General features: G+C 39.2%; 1 protein-coding gene across 2 annotated transcripts in view; it reads right to left on the reverse strand.

Moving 5' to 3' along the window:
* Positions 1–20,768, reverse strand: part of bcas3 (BCAS3 microtubule associated cell migration factor) — a 446,220-nt gene that overhangs the window by 412,876 nt on the left and 12,576 nt on the right. For both annotated transcript variants that reach the window (XM_041994763.1, XM_041994762.1), the window contains exons 6-7: positions 20,120–20,201; positions 15,104–15,176 (exon numbers count right to left, since the gene is read on the reverse strand). In XM_041994763.1, the coding sequence (XP_041850697.1) occupies positions 15,104–15,176; positions 20,120–20,201 (155 nt within the window). The remainder of the gene's footprint in view (positions 1–15,103; positions 15,177–20,119; positions 20,202–20,768) is intronic.

Consider the following 20,768-nt stretch of genomic DNA (forward strand, 5'->3'; position numbering starts at 1 on the left):
AGAACATGACGATGAGTTCACTGGACTCCAACGGCCTCCACAGCCACCAGATCTCAGTCCAGTAGAGCAGCTTTGGGATGTGGTGGAACGGGAGATTCTCATCATGGATGCAGCCAAAAAACCTGCAGCAACTGTGTGATGCTGTCATGTTGATATGGAGAAAACCTCTGAGGAAGGTTTCCACCACCTGCTTCATCTATCACACCAGGAACGAAAGTAGTTCTGAAGGAAAATGGGGTCCAACACAGTACTAGAAGGTGGCCAGTGAGTGAATTGGTGTTTAATTTTTTGGTCAGGCAGTGGATTTTTAAATGTGAGCTGTTTACAACTGTAATTTTTTTTATATCACTACACAAACAACCATTAACATATGACAAAGTTAATAAAATTATACTTCAACATATTGAAAGTACAGTTCCACTCTGTGGACAGGAGGGTCACTCACACTGGAAACTATTAAACCATGATCACAACAGTCCCAAAATGTTCTAATCCTGACTGTGCTGTAAAGTAATCAGAGGTCACACCTGCTGAATCCATCTCCCTTTCAAGTGGTGTTGCAGTAAACTGGAGCTACTTGGGATAATTTCCCGTTTCATTGCTCTGCCACTGTGCTTCACTGCACCGCATTTGGAAAACTTCCAAACACAAAGTTTGATGTGACTTTTACAAGAATGTACAAGTCTTCAGTCCAGATTCACAACTGTTTACCTAAAGGCTCATTATGTATGGCATGTATCGTTTTATCACACCACTATCATCAATCCAGTCTACGTACTTCCTGCTCAATAAAACACGTTGACTTGTTTTTTTTTTTTTACATCAATGCTGAGCTTATTCCATGAGCACTTTCCTTCTGGCTGAGAAAATCTGCAAACATCTTTTATGAACATGAACTAAATCAGGGAATTAAAGCCACAATATTTCATGTGGCTGTGGAAAGCATAGACGGAAGCCCAGAGAAGGAATTAAAAAGTAGGCAAATAAATTAATTTACAAGGAACGGACGTTACCACTAAGTTTTATAAGCTTGCCGAAAACGTACTAGCAATTACATGCTGTGGAAATGCTACACAAACACAAGCTCATTTTAGGAAGTCACGGCTGGCTCAGCTCCGAATGGAGATGGCCGAATCCTGAAGAATCCCAGCAAACATCTAACTGATATGAAACCAGAAAGCTCAGATTAACACTGCCGACAGACAACAGTTCGCAGCAGCTTCCAACATGCAGTCATAGCTGCATGCAGAACTTTATTTATACCAGGACTTAAAGGACTCTGAGAAAAAAATAAAAAAAGCAGAAGCAAGAAGAACAATGAGTAGAACAACGGGGAATTAAAATCTACAAGAGCTAGTAGAAGAAGAGGAAAGACAAGAATAAGAAGTAGAAGGGAAAAAGTAAAGAACAAGAACAATAAAAACAAAAAAATCAAGTAGAAGAAGAAGAACAAGACAAGAAGAAGTAGAGGAACAACAAGCAGTAGAAGATGAAATATAAGTAGAAGAAGATGAGGAGGAACAATCAGGAGAACAAAAAGGGGTAGTAAAGAGGAAGAAGTAGAAGAAGAGAAACAACCATGAGAAGAAGAAGAAGTGGGGGAGGAAAGGGACAAGTTAGGAAGAAGGCAAAGAAGCAGAAGAACAAAAACAACTAGAAGAAGAACAAGAACAAGTAGAAGGAGAATTAGAACAAATAGAAGAATAAGCTGAAGGAGAAGAGGACAAGAAGAATAGGAAGGATTATGTTCTGGATAGTTTGACAGATACATGCCATCGGACTGTGACTTCGACATTTTGATGACATTAAACATTTATTTTAACAATGGGAAGGGAAACCAAATGCACTCTGGACTAGTAGAAAAAAATAACTGAACGGATCTTATATTTAAAACTTCCCATTATTTAACACCTCGGGGCAGCTATCTTCTGTGAGGAATCATTTCCTTTACAGGAAAAGAAAATCCCCACAGCGACCCTCTTTCTTTACTCCCTCTTCTTATTTGTTTTCTTCTCTCTCTGTGAACTCCCACTCCCATTCAAGCTCAGCCCAGCCCATTCCCCTCACACTAAAATCACTCACCACATCAGAGACCGCTGAGGGCCCCGGGGCCACACTGATTCTGGCAGGCTGCAGGCATTAGCAGGAAAGTAATTAAGGTAAAAAAAAATAAATAAATAAAAGTTCAACCTTAGCTGCCAGAAACACATTTTCTTTACTCTTTAACACCACACGTACAGTACGCTACAGCTTTATATATGCAGCAAAACATAGCAGTGAATCAGCCTGACCACATGAAGAGGTACGCTAAGAGAAAACAATATTCTAGCTTCAACAATCATAAACTGCTGGTAGTCTAACACTGGATAAAAAACAAAAACAAAAAAAACAAATGGAAATTTATGTATATGCAGCTCATAAATCCAGTTTATTCCTTTTTCTTTTGACAGCAGTCAAGTGGATATTAATATTCATTACCTAAAGCATGGCTTGCATTAGGTCCAATTTTAACCATTTTAGGCTAGTGTGCCAATTTTCTGTCAAAGTTAAGTGGAAGCACTTGACACAAGAAACATGTTCTCACGGAGCGGTTCTTTCTTCTGCTTTGACATCCCAAAGCTGCATCCAGAAATGGAAGGAGTTAACTTTGCCTGGTGCACGAGGATGTCGGCCATACAACTTGAAACCAGCTTTCAACGTTTGTATTTATCACTGTAGGGCATTATAGATCCTTTCACCAGGTGCAAAGCAAAGCAGTACAAAAATTTCTACTGGACATTTCACCTTTTAATCCAAAAACAGATAACCAGAAGTTGAGTTTGACAGCTACAGGCCATTGATTGTGACAGAAGTAACAATAAGTCAGATTTTAAACAGCTTAACTTTTACTGCCTCAATGATCAGTTCTGTCCTGCAGCTGGACAGCTGAATTACTTTCTGTTACAAAGCAAAACTCAAAGCACACATTTGCACTATAGCAATAAGGATAATTAGTTTTGCAGTATGTAGGGGTGTGTGTATATGTGTGTGTGTGTGTGTGTGTGTGTGTGTGTGTGTGTGTGTGTGTGTGTGTGTGTGTGTGTGTGTGTGTGTGGGTGGGATGGAGGGTGAGGGGCTAAATAAAACTTATAGTTTTTGCACTGCTAGCAAAACATGGACAACTTTGTGAAAGTACCAATTGACAAACAATGAAAAATCAACAACAGAGATTTCAGCTGACAATGGTCAGGTAATGGTAATGGTGGGTAATGGTAATGGTGGGTAATGGTAATGGTGGGTAATGAAGAGAGACCACAGCATAGTATGTATCAAAATATCAGCATCTGACAGTGAGAAGCCAAACAAGTTATAACGCTACTTGGGGACGTCTCATCCTGAACACAAAGATAAACCTGTGGATAACTTTAGAAACAGGCTACGTAACTGTCATATTTAGCAGAGTTGTTTTACTAAAGCAGCGTCCTGAAAGCTCTACACACCTGAGGTCAAGTGGGGCAACAAAATCATTGAAAAAAGGGCCCTGCAGAAAGAAGTTTGGGAACCACTGGTTTAAAGAAATGTGTGAGATAGAAAGAACTAAACTTGCTATTTAAGTAAGACACAGATTAACCCCTAAACTTATTCCAGACCATTTTTATTTACTATTTTTGGTCCACTTGGTTTTCTTTTAATATACACTGTGTGCAGAATTATTAGGCAAATGAGTATTTTGACCACATCATCCTCTTTATGCATGTTGTTCTACTCCAACCGGTACAGGCTTGAAAGCCTACTACCAATTAAGCATATCAGGTGATGTGCATCTCTGTAATGAGAAGGGGTGTGGTCTAATGACATCAACACCCTATATCAGGTGTGCATAATTATTAGGCAACTTCCATTCCTTTGGCAAAATGGGTCAGAAGAGAGATTTGACGGACTCTGAAAAGTCAGAAATAGTGAGATGTCTTGCAGAGGGATGCAGCACTCTTAAAATTGCCAAGCTTTTGAGGCGTGATCATCGAACAATCAAGCGTTTCATTCAAAATAGTCAACAGGGTCACAAGAAGTGTGTTGAAAAAACAAGGCGCAAAATAACTGCCCATGAACTGAGGAAAATCAAGCGTGAAGCTGCCAAGATGCCATTGGCCACCAGTTTTGCCATATTTCAGAGCTGCAACATCACTGGAGTGCCAAGAAGCACAAGGTGTGCAATACTCAGGGACATGGCCAAGGTAAGGAAGGCTGAAAAACGACCACCACTGAACAAGACACACAAGATAAAACGTCAAGACTGGGCCAAGAAATATCATAAGACTGATTTTTCTAAGGTTTTATGGACTGATGAAATGAGAGTGAGTCTTGATGGGCCAGATGGATGGGCCCGTGGCTGGATCAGTACAGGGCAGAGAGCTCCACTCCGACTCAGACGCCAGCAAGGTGGAGGTGGGATACTGGTATGGGCTGGTATCATCAAAGATGAGCTTGTGGGACCTTTTCGGGTTGAGGATGGAGTCAAGCTCAACTCCCAGTCCTACTGCCAGTTTCTGGAAGACACCTTCTTCAAGCAGTGGTACAGGAAGAAGTCAGCGTCGTTCAAGAAAAACATGATTTTCATGCAGGACAAAGCTCCATCACACGCATCCAAGTACTCCACTGCGTGGCTGGCCAGAAAAGGTCTAAAAGAAGAAAAAGTAATGACATGGCCTCCTTGTTCACCTGATCTTAACCCCATAGAGAACCTGTGGTCCCTCATCAAATGTGAGATCTACAGGGAGGGAAAACAGTACACCTCTCTGAACAGGGTCTGGGAGGTTGTGGTTGCTGCTGCACGCAATGTTGATTGTGAACAGATCAAGACACTGACAGAATCTATGGATGGCAGGCTTTTGAGTGTCCTCGCAAAGAAAGGTGGTTATATTGGTCACTGATTTGTTTTTGTTTTGTTTTTGAATGCCAGAAATGTATATTTGTAAATTTTGAGTTGCTATATTGGTTTTCCTGGTGAAAATAAATAAGTGAAATGGGTATATATTTGGTTTTTGTTAAGTTGCCTAATAATTATGCACAGTAATAGTCACCTGCACACACAGATATCCTCCTAAGATACTAAAACTATAAAAGGCCCACTCCAACTTCCAAAAATATTCAGCTTTGATATTTATGAGTCTTGTGTTCATTGCGAACATAGTTGTTGTTCAATAATAAAATTAATCCTCAAAAATACAACTTGCCTAATAATTCTGCACACCCTGTAGACCTGCATATCACACACACATAGAACTTTCTGCTCACTGGTTGATCTTTGGCTGCTCCTGATTGGACATTACCGTCAATCTAAGCTCTCTGATTGGTGGAAAGCCTGACAGGAAGTGGTTTCATCATCATGTCCAGGTCTAAATAGAGGTCTCTTAGCAACATAGTAGTGATGGTGATCTTTTTATGATGAAATGTGATAAATAATGCTGTTATCATGGATCATTGTGGATTTACCAGATCTGAATAAAACTACATTTAGTGGCTGGATTGTAAATCCTAGACGGGATAGAAATGCCTGGAAAACTTCTGTGGATCACCTAAAAGGTAACAATCCATCATAGTTTACCCCAGAGAGCTACACACCACCGCTCCTGAGACATTGGAGACAATATAAGAGATCAAACTCGGGGACGCCGGAGATCTAGCAGAGTTTTAAGGGTTAAACTCAAAGTTAAATAGCAGTTCAACATCAGTTGCTAAAATGACTGTCAGTCATGTCAGTGCGGAATCTTCCCTATAACATTACTTACTCCAGTACCACAGAATACCACTGCCTGAATGGATGAAATCTTTTATCGTTAGGCTTCTGTCTTCCCAAACAAACTCTGAGCCAAATTATGATAGCTGCAAACAAACTGAGAAGTTAAATGTTGGTGTAAAACTGACTCAGATCAGTTTTAGGCAAGTCGGTACTTAATTTAAGATCCTGGTAAGAAGAGTTACTCAACCAAGTCTTTGATTGAGTAACTCAATTAATGACTCACCAACAATTCTGTTGGTGAGTTTTTATTCAACAGTTCTGTTACACAATTCACTGTAAAGTTCTGGAAAAATGGAAGACTTTAGCAGAATTAAATATTAATTGATTTGACCACAGTGGCATGAGGTTGTGGTAAGGACTTTAAATGTCGTTACTAATCATTCAGCCTGTCGGTTGTGTTTATACGCACCACTTCCAGCACTACTGAGTTTAATCTGACTTCCTACTTGAAGGGGGGAAACTAGTCAGGCAGAACACATTTTCAACAGACATAAAACAGACATGCAAGTCAAAATAAACGATCTGGAGGGAAGTTGGAGCCCCACGGCTCTGCCTATGTACTGAACAAGTGTTTGTGTGCCCGGGTGGAGGGCAAAGAAACAGGAGAAGAGATATTACAGCCACTCTTAATACCATCATATTTTCCAGGACAGCTTCAGCTGTCAGATTATGAGGCTAAAATGACGTAAAATGAATGTATGAATAGATATAGCAACATAAAGGCCGACCAGAAGAAGAAAGCAGAATTTATTACTAACAGAACTTTGTAGAAATAACACACAGATCAACAGTGACCAAACCTTTTCTCATCTCATCGTTCTCTCAAGTCTTGGCTTTCAGGAGAAAAAATATTGTTATTGAAACAAACACACAACAGAAACTATTTCCATGTTTCCACTTTTTCCTCATTTCCAGTTATTCCTGCTACTATTTACCTGCTATCCTCACTAAACCAACTCCAGCTCAGCTGCTTTGTGGCGCCACCGTGCATCAGAAACGTCTTCTTGGCTTTATTCCAGCCATAGAGGAGCATTATTTTTCTTCTTTTCACACACACATAGAACTTTCTGCTCACTGGTTGATCTTTGGCTGCTCCTGATTGGACGTTACCGTCAATCTAAGCTCTCTGATTGGTGGAAAGTTTGACAGGAAGTGGCTTCATCATTATGTCCAGGTCTAAATAGAGGTCTCTTAGCAACATAGTAGTGATGGTGATGTTTTTATGGTGAAATGTGGTAAATAATGCTGTTATCATGGATCATTGTGGATTTACCAGATAGAGTCTCTGAATAAAACTACATTTAGTGGCTGGATTGTAAACCTCCTGGACGGGATAGAAATGCTTGGAAAACTTTGGTAGATCACCTAAAAGGTAACTATCCATCACAATTTACCTCTCAGAGCTACACACCACCGCTCCTGAGAAACTGGTGAGAATATAACTGATAGCACTCAGGGATGCCAGATATCTAGAGGAGTTTTAAGGGTTAAAAGGCATCGCTTGACATCAAAAAGGTTACTGGTTTTAAAATGAGGTAAATAAAACTTTAGATGGACAAAAGAAGACATATTACACTTTACTCCTGTTTATTTAAGAAACACTAATTAACTAAATCCAAACCATTAATCAAAAGTGTTGACAATCAACTACAATAACAGTAAAAAATCTCCACTTTGGTCTCATCTGTCCAAATATTGTTCCTAAAGTCTAAAAGTTCAGTTTTTCAAGCTAAACTGTGATGCCTTGTTTATTTAGAAAAGAAGACACTTTCTCCTGGCAACCCTTAAGTTGTCCTCAGGGTAAACATATCAGGACGCTCAAATCTGGGAAGACTAACTGTCCTAAATGTTTTCAGCTTGGGAATAATCAATAAAAATGTAGAATGAAAGAGTCCATTTGTTCAGAAAAGGTTTCATAACTCATCTCAGATTGATGGGGAGTGACTGATGATGATTTCCCCTTGGCGTTGTATTAACACACACAAACACTTCAGAGCAGCAGGCTCAGTCAATCAAGGGCATTTGGATGGCTGCTTATTATTCTCTTAACCACTCTGGAAGCAGTAAGGTTAGATTTATTTATTTTTCTTGCTGCTTTCTGTATTTTGACTTAAACTTTGGTTAATTCATTAATGTCACAGTGTAGTATACCATGTGCTGTTGTGTAGCTCAGGTTGTCTTTACCCAATCAGAAGCCATGGTTTTCTTTTTTAGCTATTATTATGTCTAACTCTGTTAGGCCTTAAAACTGAAATAAGATGTACTTTCTGTACCACATTAATGTACTTAAATACAAGGCTTGGGTAACACAAGCATGTCTGTCATAATGTAGCAGTGAGGAACATCAGATCCCCATGGTGGATAGAAAGCATCACTTCCTCAAATCCCCTTAATCTGGTGGCTCATTTTGTACAAATGCTCCATTTAATTCATTTTAGAAGACGGACACATCCGGTTCACAGAGCAAAACCTGTTATCAGAAAGCACTGAAACATGAGGGCTTAGTGTGACGACGGGCTTTTACAATCAAACGTCTTTGTGTTCGACAAGGAAGGTTTGTTGATTGTGACCATGTATTTAAAATCCTGTAGTCTTTTACAGCCAGACTTCAAGCCGATTTTAGTACAAATATTCATGAAATACGGCTGTTACATATTTAACTGTTTTCTTGTTTTTTTGTCACGTGAATGTGAGTGTTGAAAGTATTGGTTTGGAGCTAACCCTGTGTATAACATCATCTTCACAAGTACAGGTGGTTGCAAAGTGTTTCTCTTATTTATATTATTGCATTACAATATGTAATTTAAATAGATTTTTTTATATACTATGTAAATATCTGCAAAATGGTGCAAATTTCTGAACTGAAATCAAAAAACTTTAACATATTAAAATAAATTAGGGCAAAAACAAACCAAAAAACATGATCTAGTCTAGTGCTACCTTTAGGGGTCACAAAATGAGATACATAAGGTTTACTTGTGTGTAATTAAAGTTTGATGTGATCTCTATATACATCAGGAGCTGTATTCCCAAAGATTCTTAGTGCAAAGAGTTGCTCCTAGTGGCCAAATTCTAAGGAAATCCTGAGAATCCAGATGTTTTCTTAGAATTTCCCCTAAAAGTGAAGAGTAGATCCTCGTAAAGATAAAAGCTATTCCTAAAGAATCTTTGCTCTTAAGAGAGCTCCTAAAGTGAAATCTGTTAAGAGCCGGGAAGAGGATTTTTAAGATGCCCAGGAGACCCCTAAGCAGAGGACAACATGGCGGAAAGAAGATGCAGGAGAGATGTTCTCCAAACACCGGATGACAGTGAATTAATTAAACGTTACAGACTGGAATGTGCAGGAATCATATTTGTGTTTTTTCGTGAAATATACCTCACAAAACACTTTTATGCTCATTGACAAATTGAGCCAGGAGCAAACACTGTTCCTCTGACCAGCTGGTTTCCTTCTTCATCGCTGTTCACTGGTTTGTGGTAGATCTGAATGTCAACCGGCAGTTCTTCTTACAGGCCGGTCACCAATCCCAGACAGTGGTGGAAGCCATTTTACCCTCATTAATGCAAAATGGAGCTGAAATGTTCAAAGTTGAAAGTACAACAATTACCAGCATAGTAAATAAATGTAAGCTAATAAATAGAACTATCAGTATGTGAATACTGAGTGGGTCTGAGTTTCTACATTTTATGTAGGATGATTTTAAATAGCTTACATTTATATAACAAATTTCCTTTTTATGTAAAACAGTATTTATAATTACACTGTTTTCATACGGAGTAGATTCTATGATTAAGTTTACTGATTTGATGGTCTATTCTATGCCCAATTTTACCAAAGGTGTGTCTAGCTTTTAGGATCAACCAATCACAGCTTTTTAAATGATGACTCATACCGAGCAACGAGGTCAACCACACCTCCTCACTAAGATCGGAGTTTCTGTCCATTCCTTGCTCAGGATTTTCTGAAAATGTTCTGGAATCACTCCTAAGCCAAGACTCCTTGCTAGGAATTTTTAGGACTCTCAGAATCGTTAGGAATACCGGCCCTGATCTAAAAGAGTGAAACACAAGAGGCACCATGAAGATTGAGGAACTCAGGGACAAGATTTGGAGAAGAAGAAATCAAGGGTGGGTTATAAGAAAAATGTCCAAAACCTTAAAGCAATAAATGAATAAAAACCTTACAGTTAACCATTAAATCCATCACAAATGTAAAGAAAATGGCCCCACAACAATGGCATATGACAGCGGCTTCACTTCACGCCCAATACAGCCAAGCCTGAAAGGCCTCCTTCCTCAGTTCCACTGCTTCCTTGACGAGTGTCTAGCAGATTACCCGTGTCCACCAGGTTACCAGTGTCCACTAGTTAACAAGTGTCCATCAGGTTACCAGTGTCCACTAGTTAACCAGTGTCCACCAGGTTACTGCTGCCCGCCAGGTTACTGGAGTTTGGAACTCTGGTACCTGTTGGGTAACACTGCAGATAAAGTGAAACACAACCTTGATGTCCTATACAGAAAAATGTGGTACTTGCCCTATGTAGCCAATAACAGCATCAAAAACTTAGACCTTAAAAGTTTTGTTTCTATGATACTGTCACTTCTAAAGCAACTTGAGTTCACAAACTTTTGCTTTTTTCATTAATGAATAATTCATATGATTAAATGGCCACAAAATGTTGAATAAATGTGACATGGACTAGATAAAAGTACACCATATCTATAATCATACTCTCAAACATGATCGTGATCCTGGCTCAGAGCCTTGTAAGAGCACATCCAGAAATAATCTACATGGTGACGGAGGATTACATTGGGTAAAAGTTAAAAAAGGCCACATCCTCTGAACATCTGGAGATGCTGTGAGGGGGTAGTTTGGAAATGTCACTTACAGTTCCCATACTCCAAGGAACAAAGCACGCTTATTCATCACTGAACTTTCGCCCAACAAGAGTTACTCCAACACCCACTACCAGTAAAGTTGCTTCTATCTTGGACATGAAATTTACATTTATTACAACAGAGAAAATCTCCCAGAATTTTAATATGTGTGTATATAACTAAAATTGATGACAATGATAAGAATGACAAGTGGCAGAAGGGAACACGTCTGTTTCAGAAATGTGAGCAGACATACCAATGCAACGACACCAGAATTCTTCACTGATTCTTGAAGTCAACTGGCACCGATGCAGAGACTGAAAAGCACCCATATGTGGCTGTACTGTCAGGAAAATCATTGCATCCATACATTGTTTGGACTTAACGCATAATCCTTTCCATTGATAAAATTATGTTTAGTGTGGCTGGCTGGAAATCCGCAAGTACAGGGCTTCAGCACATGCTTTTTCCCTTCTCTGGTTTTCCTTTAATTTGCAAATCTTGTAATCTAAGCCTAGAGCTGGCTGAACCAACTTCTAAACCAGCACCGCTACAGCGGCCAAGGCTCCAATCTGTTTTCCATTTAAGTGTCAGGACGGCATCCTTTTTGGTGGTTAACAAAAGCTGTTATTTCGAAATGATTATATACAAAAAACTGTGTGAGGACCTTTAGTAGGTTTATGAACAGGCCCAGTGGAAAGTACTGTGCCGCACCCGGAAGCCTTTTTCCTTCTTGTCTTTGACCAGAGTATTATTTACCAAGCACTTCTGTAGGGGAAAGGACCGGGCTATGCCATTCAGCCAGAGGTCAGGGTTTCTGCTTTTCAACACAGTGCATGTTTTCAGCATTAGTGGCGAGCGACGCCTGGTTGATTCGCCAAACCGTCAGAGCACTACATGGCTCAATGTCAGTGAGGACATAGGAAAAGCAGAGGCAATGGCAACAACGTCAGAAAGACAGGGGAAGCAGGTCCTGGAAAACATTAAGAAGGTGGTCTCTATCAAGGCCCAGCTGAGGACAGACTTCCTTATTTCATTTCCTGAGGGGAGGATATATTAAGCTAAATTTTGTCTTGCACTGGAAGAGTAAGAAAGGGAAGAGGGGGGAGGGCACTGGCAGAGTATAAAAAAACGAGTAAAAGATGCCTTGAGGTCTTCTGTAAATACAGAATATGTCCATTCGTAGACTTTAGCATCCCAGAGAGCCATACATTGTTTGATATGCCACCAAGGATCCATCCATCACAGACACTATACCAACATCACTGCTTCACCTCCAGATGGCTGCATGTGATGGAGTCATACCAAAAACCTGAGCATCATTTCATGCCCCTTGCCATTTAAAACTGCCTTTCAGATGTAGCTTCTGTTGCATTTTATAGTATTTAAGGGAAAAGCAACACAAAGGAACAATAATCCAACAGCATATAAAAGTGTCTGTAGTTTGTTTTTTACCCCAAAAGTCCAGGGCTCTGAATAAACTATTCTGATAAGCAGCTAATGAGATTAGTAGATTCCTAAAGTTGCCGGCCAATCAGAATTTCCCCTTGACAAAGATTTTTGAGGCCAGCGCAACTCAAATGCATGTTTTTTTAAGTTGCATATATAAATATTTTCATGAAAATGCTGAACAACAATGAAAACACTTTTTTCTAGCAAGGAACCTGCAAAGTTATTTACCACCAGATTTCTGTTTTTCCTTCTACACATCACTTCATTTTAATTTCTCTCCTCATTTAGCTGCATTTATTACAGTAATGACGCACCAGTTCTTTTCAAAGATTCGACTCCCGTGAAAGAGTCGGTTTCTCCAGCATTATCTAGCATCACTGAAAGCTTATACTTCAGTCTATATTAGCAATTGTGAATGGTTTCTGTGTTGGAAAGAAATTTTTTCAGATTTTCATAAAAGCCTTATTTTTATGCATTTTATGTTACAATAAAATAAAAAAAACACTATTGCTATTGTTAAAGGTTTGAATCAAACCTTTAAATAACCAAGTGAAAACAGAACCACAACAAACAAGAGTAAATAAATACAGTCTGAACATTAGGACACTTCATATAAAGCAAGAGATATGTTAGTTTTACGATTTCTGTACTCAAGTTTTCAGCCTCCTGTATCACTGAAAGCACCCAGATGCTGCTTTTTTTGTTTGTTTTTTTTACTTTTTCCCCTGAGGTACTTACATTTAAACACATCAGTTTCTGCCATTTCATACCTGGAATGCAGCATTATGCTGTCTTCTTAGCATCTCCCCCTTCCTTCTTGTATATGGTGGTAAGTCTTCCTCTCATGTGATTTGCCACATAGTGTCTCCATCAAATTAAAGTCCTGCCCTTGTTTGCTTCAAAGATGCATCACTGCTTTTTAATAGTCTGGCTGGTCCTGCAACTTATAGTCATGTGTGACTTATATAAATTAACATGTTTTTAAATGTTAATTCAAACCGACTGACATGAACAAAGGAGTAAACATTACTGTCTACAGCCGCGAGAGGGCGCTCTAGGCTTGTAATTATCACGGTATTTGCTGCTCCTGAAACGCTGAAAAAAGTAAATAAAACATTAACTTAAAGACAACAAAATGCCCCCAAGAAGAAAATCCTATTCTGCAAATTACAAACTGCAGGTAGGAAAATACGCAGCTGAAAACGGTGATCGAGCAGCAGTTCAGAAACGACACCGAGGATGAAGAATGCACTGGATTCAGTGATGATGATGAGATTGGGAGCTTGGTAACTGCGGTAACTTGCTTGTTGGAGTCGCTGGCTTGTTATGTTAACTTTGCCTGTGCAGCCTCCAGGTATGTTCTTTACACTATTATAAAGCTGAATGTGTTCAGGGTTTCCACCACATAAATACTCACTGTCATGATAAAATAAAAGCCACCAGCCTTCAGAAATGTGATTTCTTTCAGATGTAACAAATGGAAATTATTTTCTAGGAATGGATCCATATGAACAAAGTCTCTATTTGTGCACATTTACAGACCATAATAAGAGTGAAATTGTATTCAGGAAATGTGACACTGCTCTGCTAATAATGTAATTTTGCCAAACAAACACAGGAGTCTCAACTTCCTGCCCAGTTCTACTGCGGCTCACTCGGTAAGAGGTAACAGAGCGGAGTAAAGCTTGTCACTTACTCCAAGAGAAGCGAGAACTTCGTTCCACCTGTCCAGTAAATGCTGTAGGCTACCAACTTTCTCTTTTAGGCTATAAAAAGTGGCTTAATATAACAGAACCTTGAGCACAATGATGCTCAGCTAATGCAGGTAAATGCAGACATTTAGCAGTTTGAAAACGTTTTAACTGTTTTTTAATGTTTTCATTGATCTCTCAGCATCGTCTATATTTTCAAGTGCGCAGAGTCAAACCTTGTGAGTTTCAGTTACCAGGCTTGGCCTAATTACACAAATTAAAAACAAATGAAACATTATGAGCTATATAGGCTACTTGTTGGGAATTTTATTCATACCTCAGCTGGAGTCGGATCAACAACGGCGGTTAACTGCCTCGTGATCCTCTTCCATGAAGCGTGTTTGTGAACGCCTCTCTCTTCTTTTCCACTAGGTTTTTGATCTCGACCTCCAAAAAATTTCTATTTTTTTGGCAGAAGGTCTCTCTGTGGTTTGACCTCACCGGGGGAGAACTCTGGACCACAAATAATTGACAATGGATTTCAGCCACCGCATTTATAAAGGTCTGATCATTCCTACGCTGGGACCGGTCGGATACGAACGTTTCATAAATCACACGTGGATCCAATCGTAAGATCATTCCTGCGATCAGATGTGCTCTCATTTCCACCTTCATTTGATAAATGAAGACAGGTGTGTTTTCCAGTCCACGACTCCAAGGTAGTCATTTTGAAGGCAAATGTTTTTGGGGAAAAAAAGAGGTAGATGTAAAATCCATCCGTTTCACTTTATTTAAACCCCTATTACTCAGTTCCAGTGGTAGTTTGACAAATTCTGACTGATGGGGGGGGGGGGGAAGTGATTCTGTGTATTGCAATGAAGTAGATTATATCTGGATTAAATCCATTTAGATTTATATTGAAGTTTATCTTTATAATGCCTTGGGATTAATCTGACTTACTGTTTATTAGGTGAGCGATAAAGTGAATGCCAGTCCCGCTCGACCATAACAATGTAACCAAGGCAGCGATGCAACACAGAAGTTAACCCATAAGAATATTAACAGCCAAATGAGGTGACATCTAGTTGCCATCCCCATGACCCCATGACCATCTATTACCACTTTTAATGAGATACTGTACAGTATAGTGTTTTAACATCCTTTTGTTCTTCTACAGTGTGAAGAACCATAAGAGAAACTCCATCATTAGTGACAGAGATTGTGGTGTAAATATGTGACCTTCACTGTTACGTCCTTCAAAGAGGACGTGATGCCAGTTGTATTATATGGATGAACTCACCCAGACGACCCAGCGCTCTTGCAGACCCCCAGCAAGGGTCTCTTTTCAGCAAAACTGTCCATCTTTAAAGGACCTGAAGAGAAAGAAGAGTCAACTGATGAGGCAGATGGCAAACAGAACTAAATGTACAGAACAAAGAGGGTCATTCTTTAACATGTCAGGCCTCTAGTTCTGGCCAGCCTCAAACCAACTGGCAGCCTACTACCAGCACACCAACGGTGCTGATTACATTACTACTGCTCTGTAATTCAGTCATGCTCACATTGTATCTTTGATAAAAGGACATTTGAAAGGAAAATGCCTTTGTTTTCTCAAGAAAAAGATGGAGAAAAAAACTGAATGCTGCAAAAGTGGATACCAGTAACAGTCTTGTTTGTTTTTGGGGTTTCGGGGTCAGATTACAGCATGCTATAAAAGCCAGCCAATGTTTAAAAAGTGAAGAGAAAACATGCTGCACTAAGTGGAGCGATCCAGTATTTTTCGTTAATTGTCTCATTTTTTGAAGTTAGAGGATGAGGGGATTGAGGGGAATGGGGAACTTAGATTGAAGAAGATGTTACCCTTTAGAAGACTGTAATTTGAGGCTTTGCAGTAATCAGCCCAAGTTCCTGTGGTGTGGTGTGAGTGCCTTCCCTAGTAGACCTTAACACTCCCTAAAGGGCCCTTTCTTCTTTCAGGCTTCTGTCATCAGACATCTTTTCCAGTCCTGATCCTCAGCTCTAACAAAAATATGCCTATCTGAGACTTAGGGAAACGGCACATTTATAAAAACAACTTTCTGGGTTTAAATGCAACATTTAAAGAACAAGAAGATTTTTATGTGAATTTTAGTGTAAGAGACAGTAGCGAAGCAGACTTCTACGGAGACTACTGAAGAAAGTGTAAATAACACAGCCTGTTGTTACAAATACAGTTAAATTTCTATTTAAAAAAACACAAAGACCTGCATCATATATTGTTATACACGTTTTTTTACATCCCTCAATAGCCATTTATTTTCAGCCAGGCACCACTGGCTAATTTTCCAAGACAACAGAGGATCGGAGGTTGTAAACTCCAGGGAGGATGGGAATAAATGTATTCCTTGTAGAAAACTACTACTTCCTGTCTATTCCAGGAAAGGATAACCTTGCCTATTATAATCAACACCTATTTTCGGGCTCTTTAAGTCCGCCCGTTTACAGCCTCCCATGCCAGACAATTGGCCTTTTAATGGCTTACCACAGTGCAACACTGTTTGCGTCCTAGCAGATTGCAATCATGCCCCCCCCCCCCCCCCGCCAGTACAATTCATATTTATTTTCTGCTGAGAGAATTACTTCCCTCATGTGTCAGACTATCTGCTGCTTCTTATTACTGTGGTTTGCTTTCATCCACTTCCAGTACTCTTCAAATGCTGCCATTGTGTGTTGTTGAAATCTGAAAAGGACCGGAACATGTAGGAGAACAAAAAGCTGTTTTTCACCAAAGCAAAATGCCACAGAGCAGTTTTTTACATCACTGACTGACACCTGGAGCGCTAAAATATAAACCTAGTGTCTAATCAGTGGAACAGTTAAACTGGCTGCACCACAGCTTCCCGGACATAAACACTGCTACTAACTTTCTGGTTAGCTTTAGCATCCTAGCTAACCATATCTATATGAAAAAAACAACAAAACAACTGTCTCTCATATTTGTGGCTATTTGACAAAACTATATTTTAAAACCAATTATATTTGTAAGTAGGACAATTAATAAGAAAACCACATTAAAAAAGTGTGTAGCTTGATGTGAAATATAACTTAACCCCCTTGGTCCTGATCATATCAGAAAACCACCTAAAAGGGCATCCCAAAGTAAAGATTCAGGTCCATCTTCATGTTCTTGGTGTCTGGGAACATCTAGAGACCCCACAGAATGGGCCCCCAGTGTAAAAATATTGTGTCTGTTAATATCCCTGAGTACATTTCAATAAAACAGAAGAGAAAAGTTTCATTTTCCCCTTTATAACAGAGGCTAACGCCATGTTGACAGATGTAATTGATCACCTTCGGAAACTAGATCATTTCTAAACATTAGTACAGTAGGGTCTAAACTTTGAGCAACAGTTGATAATAAACACCATTTTCCTGTTTTATTAGTGTTTACAGGACCTGAATAAATCTGTCGTTTGGGCTTTAGGGGATGTTAATAAATATCCCATCATTTATTCAATTTTTCACACATTTTCCAGAATAAAAACTAAGAAAATGTGAAACTTGACAGAATTGTCTGGATTAAATCAAATCAAGCCCAACTATAATGTGAAACAGTCTTTAGTAAATAACACAAACCTAATAATTTATGACAAAGTAATGTTCACCTTCCAAATTAGGGGCTAGGCATAGTGCCAGAGTAAAATGATGTTATAGCTGAGCTGGTTAAAATAAGTACCAGTTTTAGCTTGTTATGCTTTAAACTAAACCAGTTGCAAGAAGACGATTAGAGCTAATCTAAGACCAAGTTTATTCTTAAATCCATCCTTCAAAGAGGAAGGTTTAACATGATGCTGACTGCTTGCAGACAGGAGGAATCTACTGATTTATTTTGATTAAACCGCTTTTCCCACCACTTCTGTATGTACAAAGGAAATGTTTTAGAGCTAATTTCTGAAGAAGGACCTGAACTCAGAGATGTTTTCACGATGCAGCTCTCCAGATGTGGAAGCTATCGTTTGCATTATGATTGTTTTCTATTTGATTGTATTTGTTTTGTACAAAATAAAAACTGCATGACCGAATAGTTAACCAAGGCTCCATTTAAATGTGCTTTGTAGTCACTGAGACACAATCATGAACACCTGGGTAAAAAATAATCATTTTTACGTTTTATATTATCACAGTTGTCTCATTGGTGTTGATTTTCTGCATCATAGCTCTCTGTTCCATGTGCAGCTCAACTTGCACAACTTATTTTCATTTTATGTTCCTATATTCTTCAGATGTTTACATTTTTGCTGCTGAACTTTTCTGGCTAACTTTTTGTGAACGGTTGTCTTTTTGGGCTGAGAAGTGATGATGAAGATGATGCAGGAATAGGGGCAAGATATTCACTTTGGTCACCATCTTGTTCCCTGTTGAAATTCCTTTCCTTTTAGCTGAGCCTACCCTCTAAAATCACAGATCGGGTGCCAGCGAAAGCCAGATCATCTCCCAGAGAGGGACGTGCACAGGCACCACTCATGAACACTTAAATGTAGAGCTCACTAGAGCTACTTTTCGAAAGGCTGAAATTAAGGACCAAGGCAGAATTTGGGGTAATACACTTTGAAAACAATGTTGTTGGACCTCTGACACCCACATGAAATTGTTGAAAAAATGTATAATATGGGACCTTTAAACAAAGATTAGGACAGTGACTTAAATGGTGCTCGTTTAACTAGTAGAGATTAAAACCTAATCCTGGTTTACATCTGTGTCCTGTGTCTAAAACCAACCCTTAGTGCTGAACTTTTCCATTTTAATCCACTTCCTGCGCGAGGCCAGACGTGCTGTTTCTCTTCAAGAGACACAGCACGTAGAGCACGTTCTGTAGCATCGGTAGAGACAGAACCATGACCAAACTCAGCTTAGTAATTATAAAACAATATTCAATCCCAAGCTAGAAGAGAGAGCACTATGAGTTTATCTAAGTTGGAATGTAAATGGAAGGTCTTACAGGCTCAACATGTCCACTTTTATCTGGTGTTGTACAAGTTTGTTGTGGAGATGTGTTAAAATCTTTTTAAAACCTTATTGGGTTTTATTGCATTATTTAATCAACCAGTATTTGTACAGCAGTCCCGTAGAGATTCACCTTATTTAGAAGAGAGGTCTGTTTTGGACAGACAACAACAGCAACAACAACAAAAACAAACATACAGTTACACATTTGTGAGAACATTTATGCAGTGATGTTCCCCAAAATCTAAACAGAAATGATCTATACCATATAGGGTGCATGCGGGGTTGGTATAAAGTTCCTAGAATGCGTTCATGTTGACAACACAGCGTCTGCAGAACAGCAGACTAACAGAAGCAGAATTTCCTCCGACTGTGTGACATTTTGTCCATATGAGTAAACGTCAGTCTTCCACCTCATCCAAGCAGACGTACATTACAAGCAGCAAATGTCCACCGATAACATGCATGCGTACCTGGCTTATCCAGGAGCGCTCCAGTGAAGGAGTTGGAGCGTTTACCAACAGCAGAGTAAGAGCACAGTGAGTTTTCCAGCTGGGTTTTGGCAGCAGAGAGACTTTGGCTTCAAAGCCCCGCTTGCTCTGACTGAGAGCATGCCAACAGTAACTGTAGATTTACTTCAGCATTAGGATGAAGCAGCAAGGAGCACTCTTTCATTTTAATGATATAGCACCATTTAACGTGCCCACAACCCAAAACTACATACGCTACACCGGAGAAAATTCACTTTTAAGTGTTGATGTTGGATGCTGAAATCAAGTTAACCCAAGTGTTTTTCCCCAGTAAAGACATTTTAGAAACATGTTAAAAGAAATTTCTGAGGACACATAAAAGATATAATGCCAAAAGCACATGCAGATATCTGCTGCGTGGTTCCTCAACCCTGCGTGGTTTAGGAAGATAAATCTAGTGTAAAAACTGCTGAAAGAACATTTGTGGGCTGCAGGTTATGTTGAGAGAAGGTGGAAAAAAATAGCTGCACATTAATCTCTTTCACCTACAACAAAACATATCGTGTTTATTAGATAATAACCATTCCAGTTATTAATTACATATTCTGGGTTTAATGGGATGTTTTATTCTAATAATTTCCCTCTTGAGACTAATAATTTAGTCTCAAGAAGGGACATACATGTTCTTTCCCACTAACTGTAAAACACTCACACTTTTATCCTGAATAGTTTAGGATTAACAAACCAAAACAAGAAAAATCATGTATTAAAGAAGATCTTAGACTTCTTGATCATTCAGGCGTGACGTGTTAAGATGTAGCGTCAGCAGATTCACGTTGTTCCAGGGTGAAGGAGTTACTCACCGATATGAGGAGCTGGCAGAATGCGAGCGGTTCGGACGGGCCCATGACGTACGGAAAACAGCTCCTGGGCTTCTCCTGCCAGCTGAGAGAATTAGCAGCAGTTCAATAGCATGTCAAACGTCCCAAACCCTCCCATCAGAAAGATATACATAAAAAACTTAAACATATGTAAGTGAACGTTAAGGTAAGGCTCAACAGGGGGTCCAACCTGACCTGCAGGATGGATCTGGTAAGATATTATCTGTAATATTTGAATAAATATTTCTGTAATTCCTGATTCGTCCACGAGGTTTCCGTTTTTTCTGTTCAAATGTAAAACATTTCCAAGGCAGGGGTATAACTTGTTCCATCTTTTCCATCTTTCTGACTTAATAAATATGACTTTGGTTTGTATGATGAGGTGAGTCGGATCAAGTGGTCAGGATTACTACACACGTGTAGAAATGTACACGTATGTACATTTAAAATAACATAAATCATAATGTCAAACACTAGATTTTTCACTTCCAGATACCTGGGATTAAATGTTTGCTGATTTTGTAGATTCATGAGTAAATCAGTAAATATCTAAGATAAATAAGAATAAATAAATTCATATGAAAATAATATATCCAATAAAATAATTGTATAAGTAAAAACTGTCCAATTT

This window comes from Melanotaenia boesemani, chromosome 9, assembly GCF_017639745.1.
Source record: "Melanotaenia boesemani isolate fMelBoe1 chromosome 9, fMelBoe1.pri, whole genome shotgun sequence".
Taxonomy (NCBI): Eukaryota; Metazoa; Chordata; class Actinopteri; order Atheriniformes; family Melanotaeniidae; genus Melanotaenia; species Melanotaenia boesemani.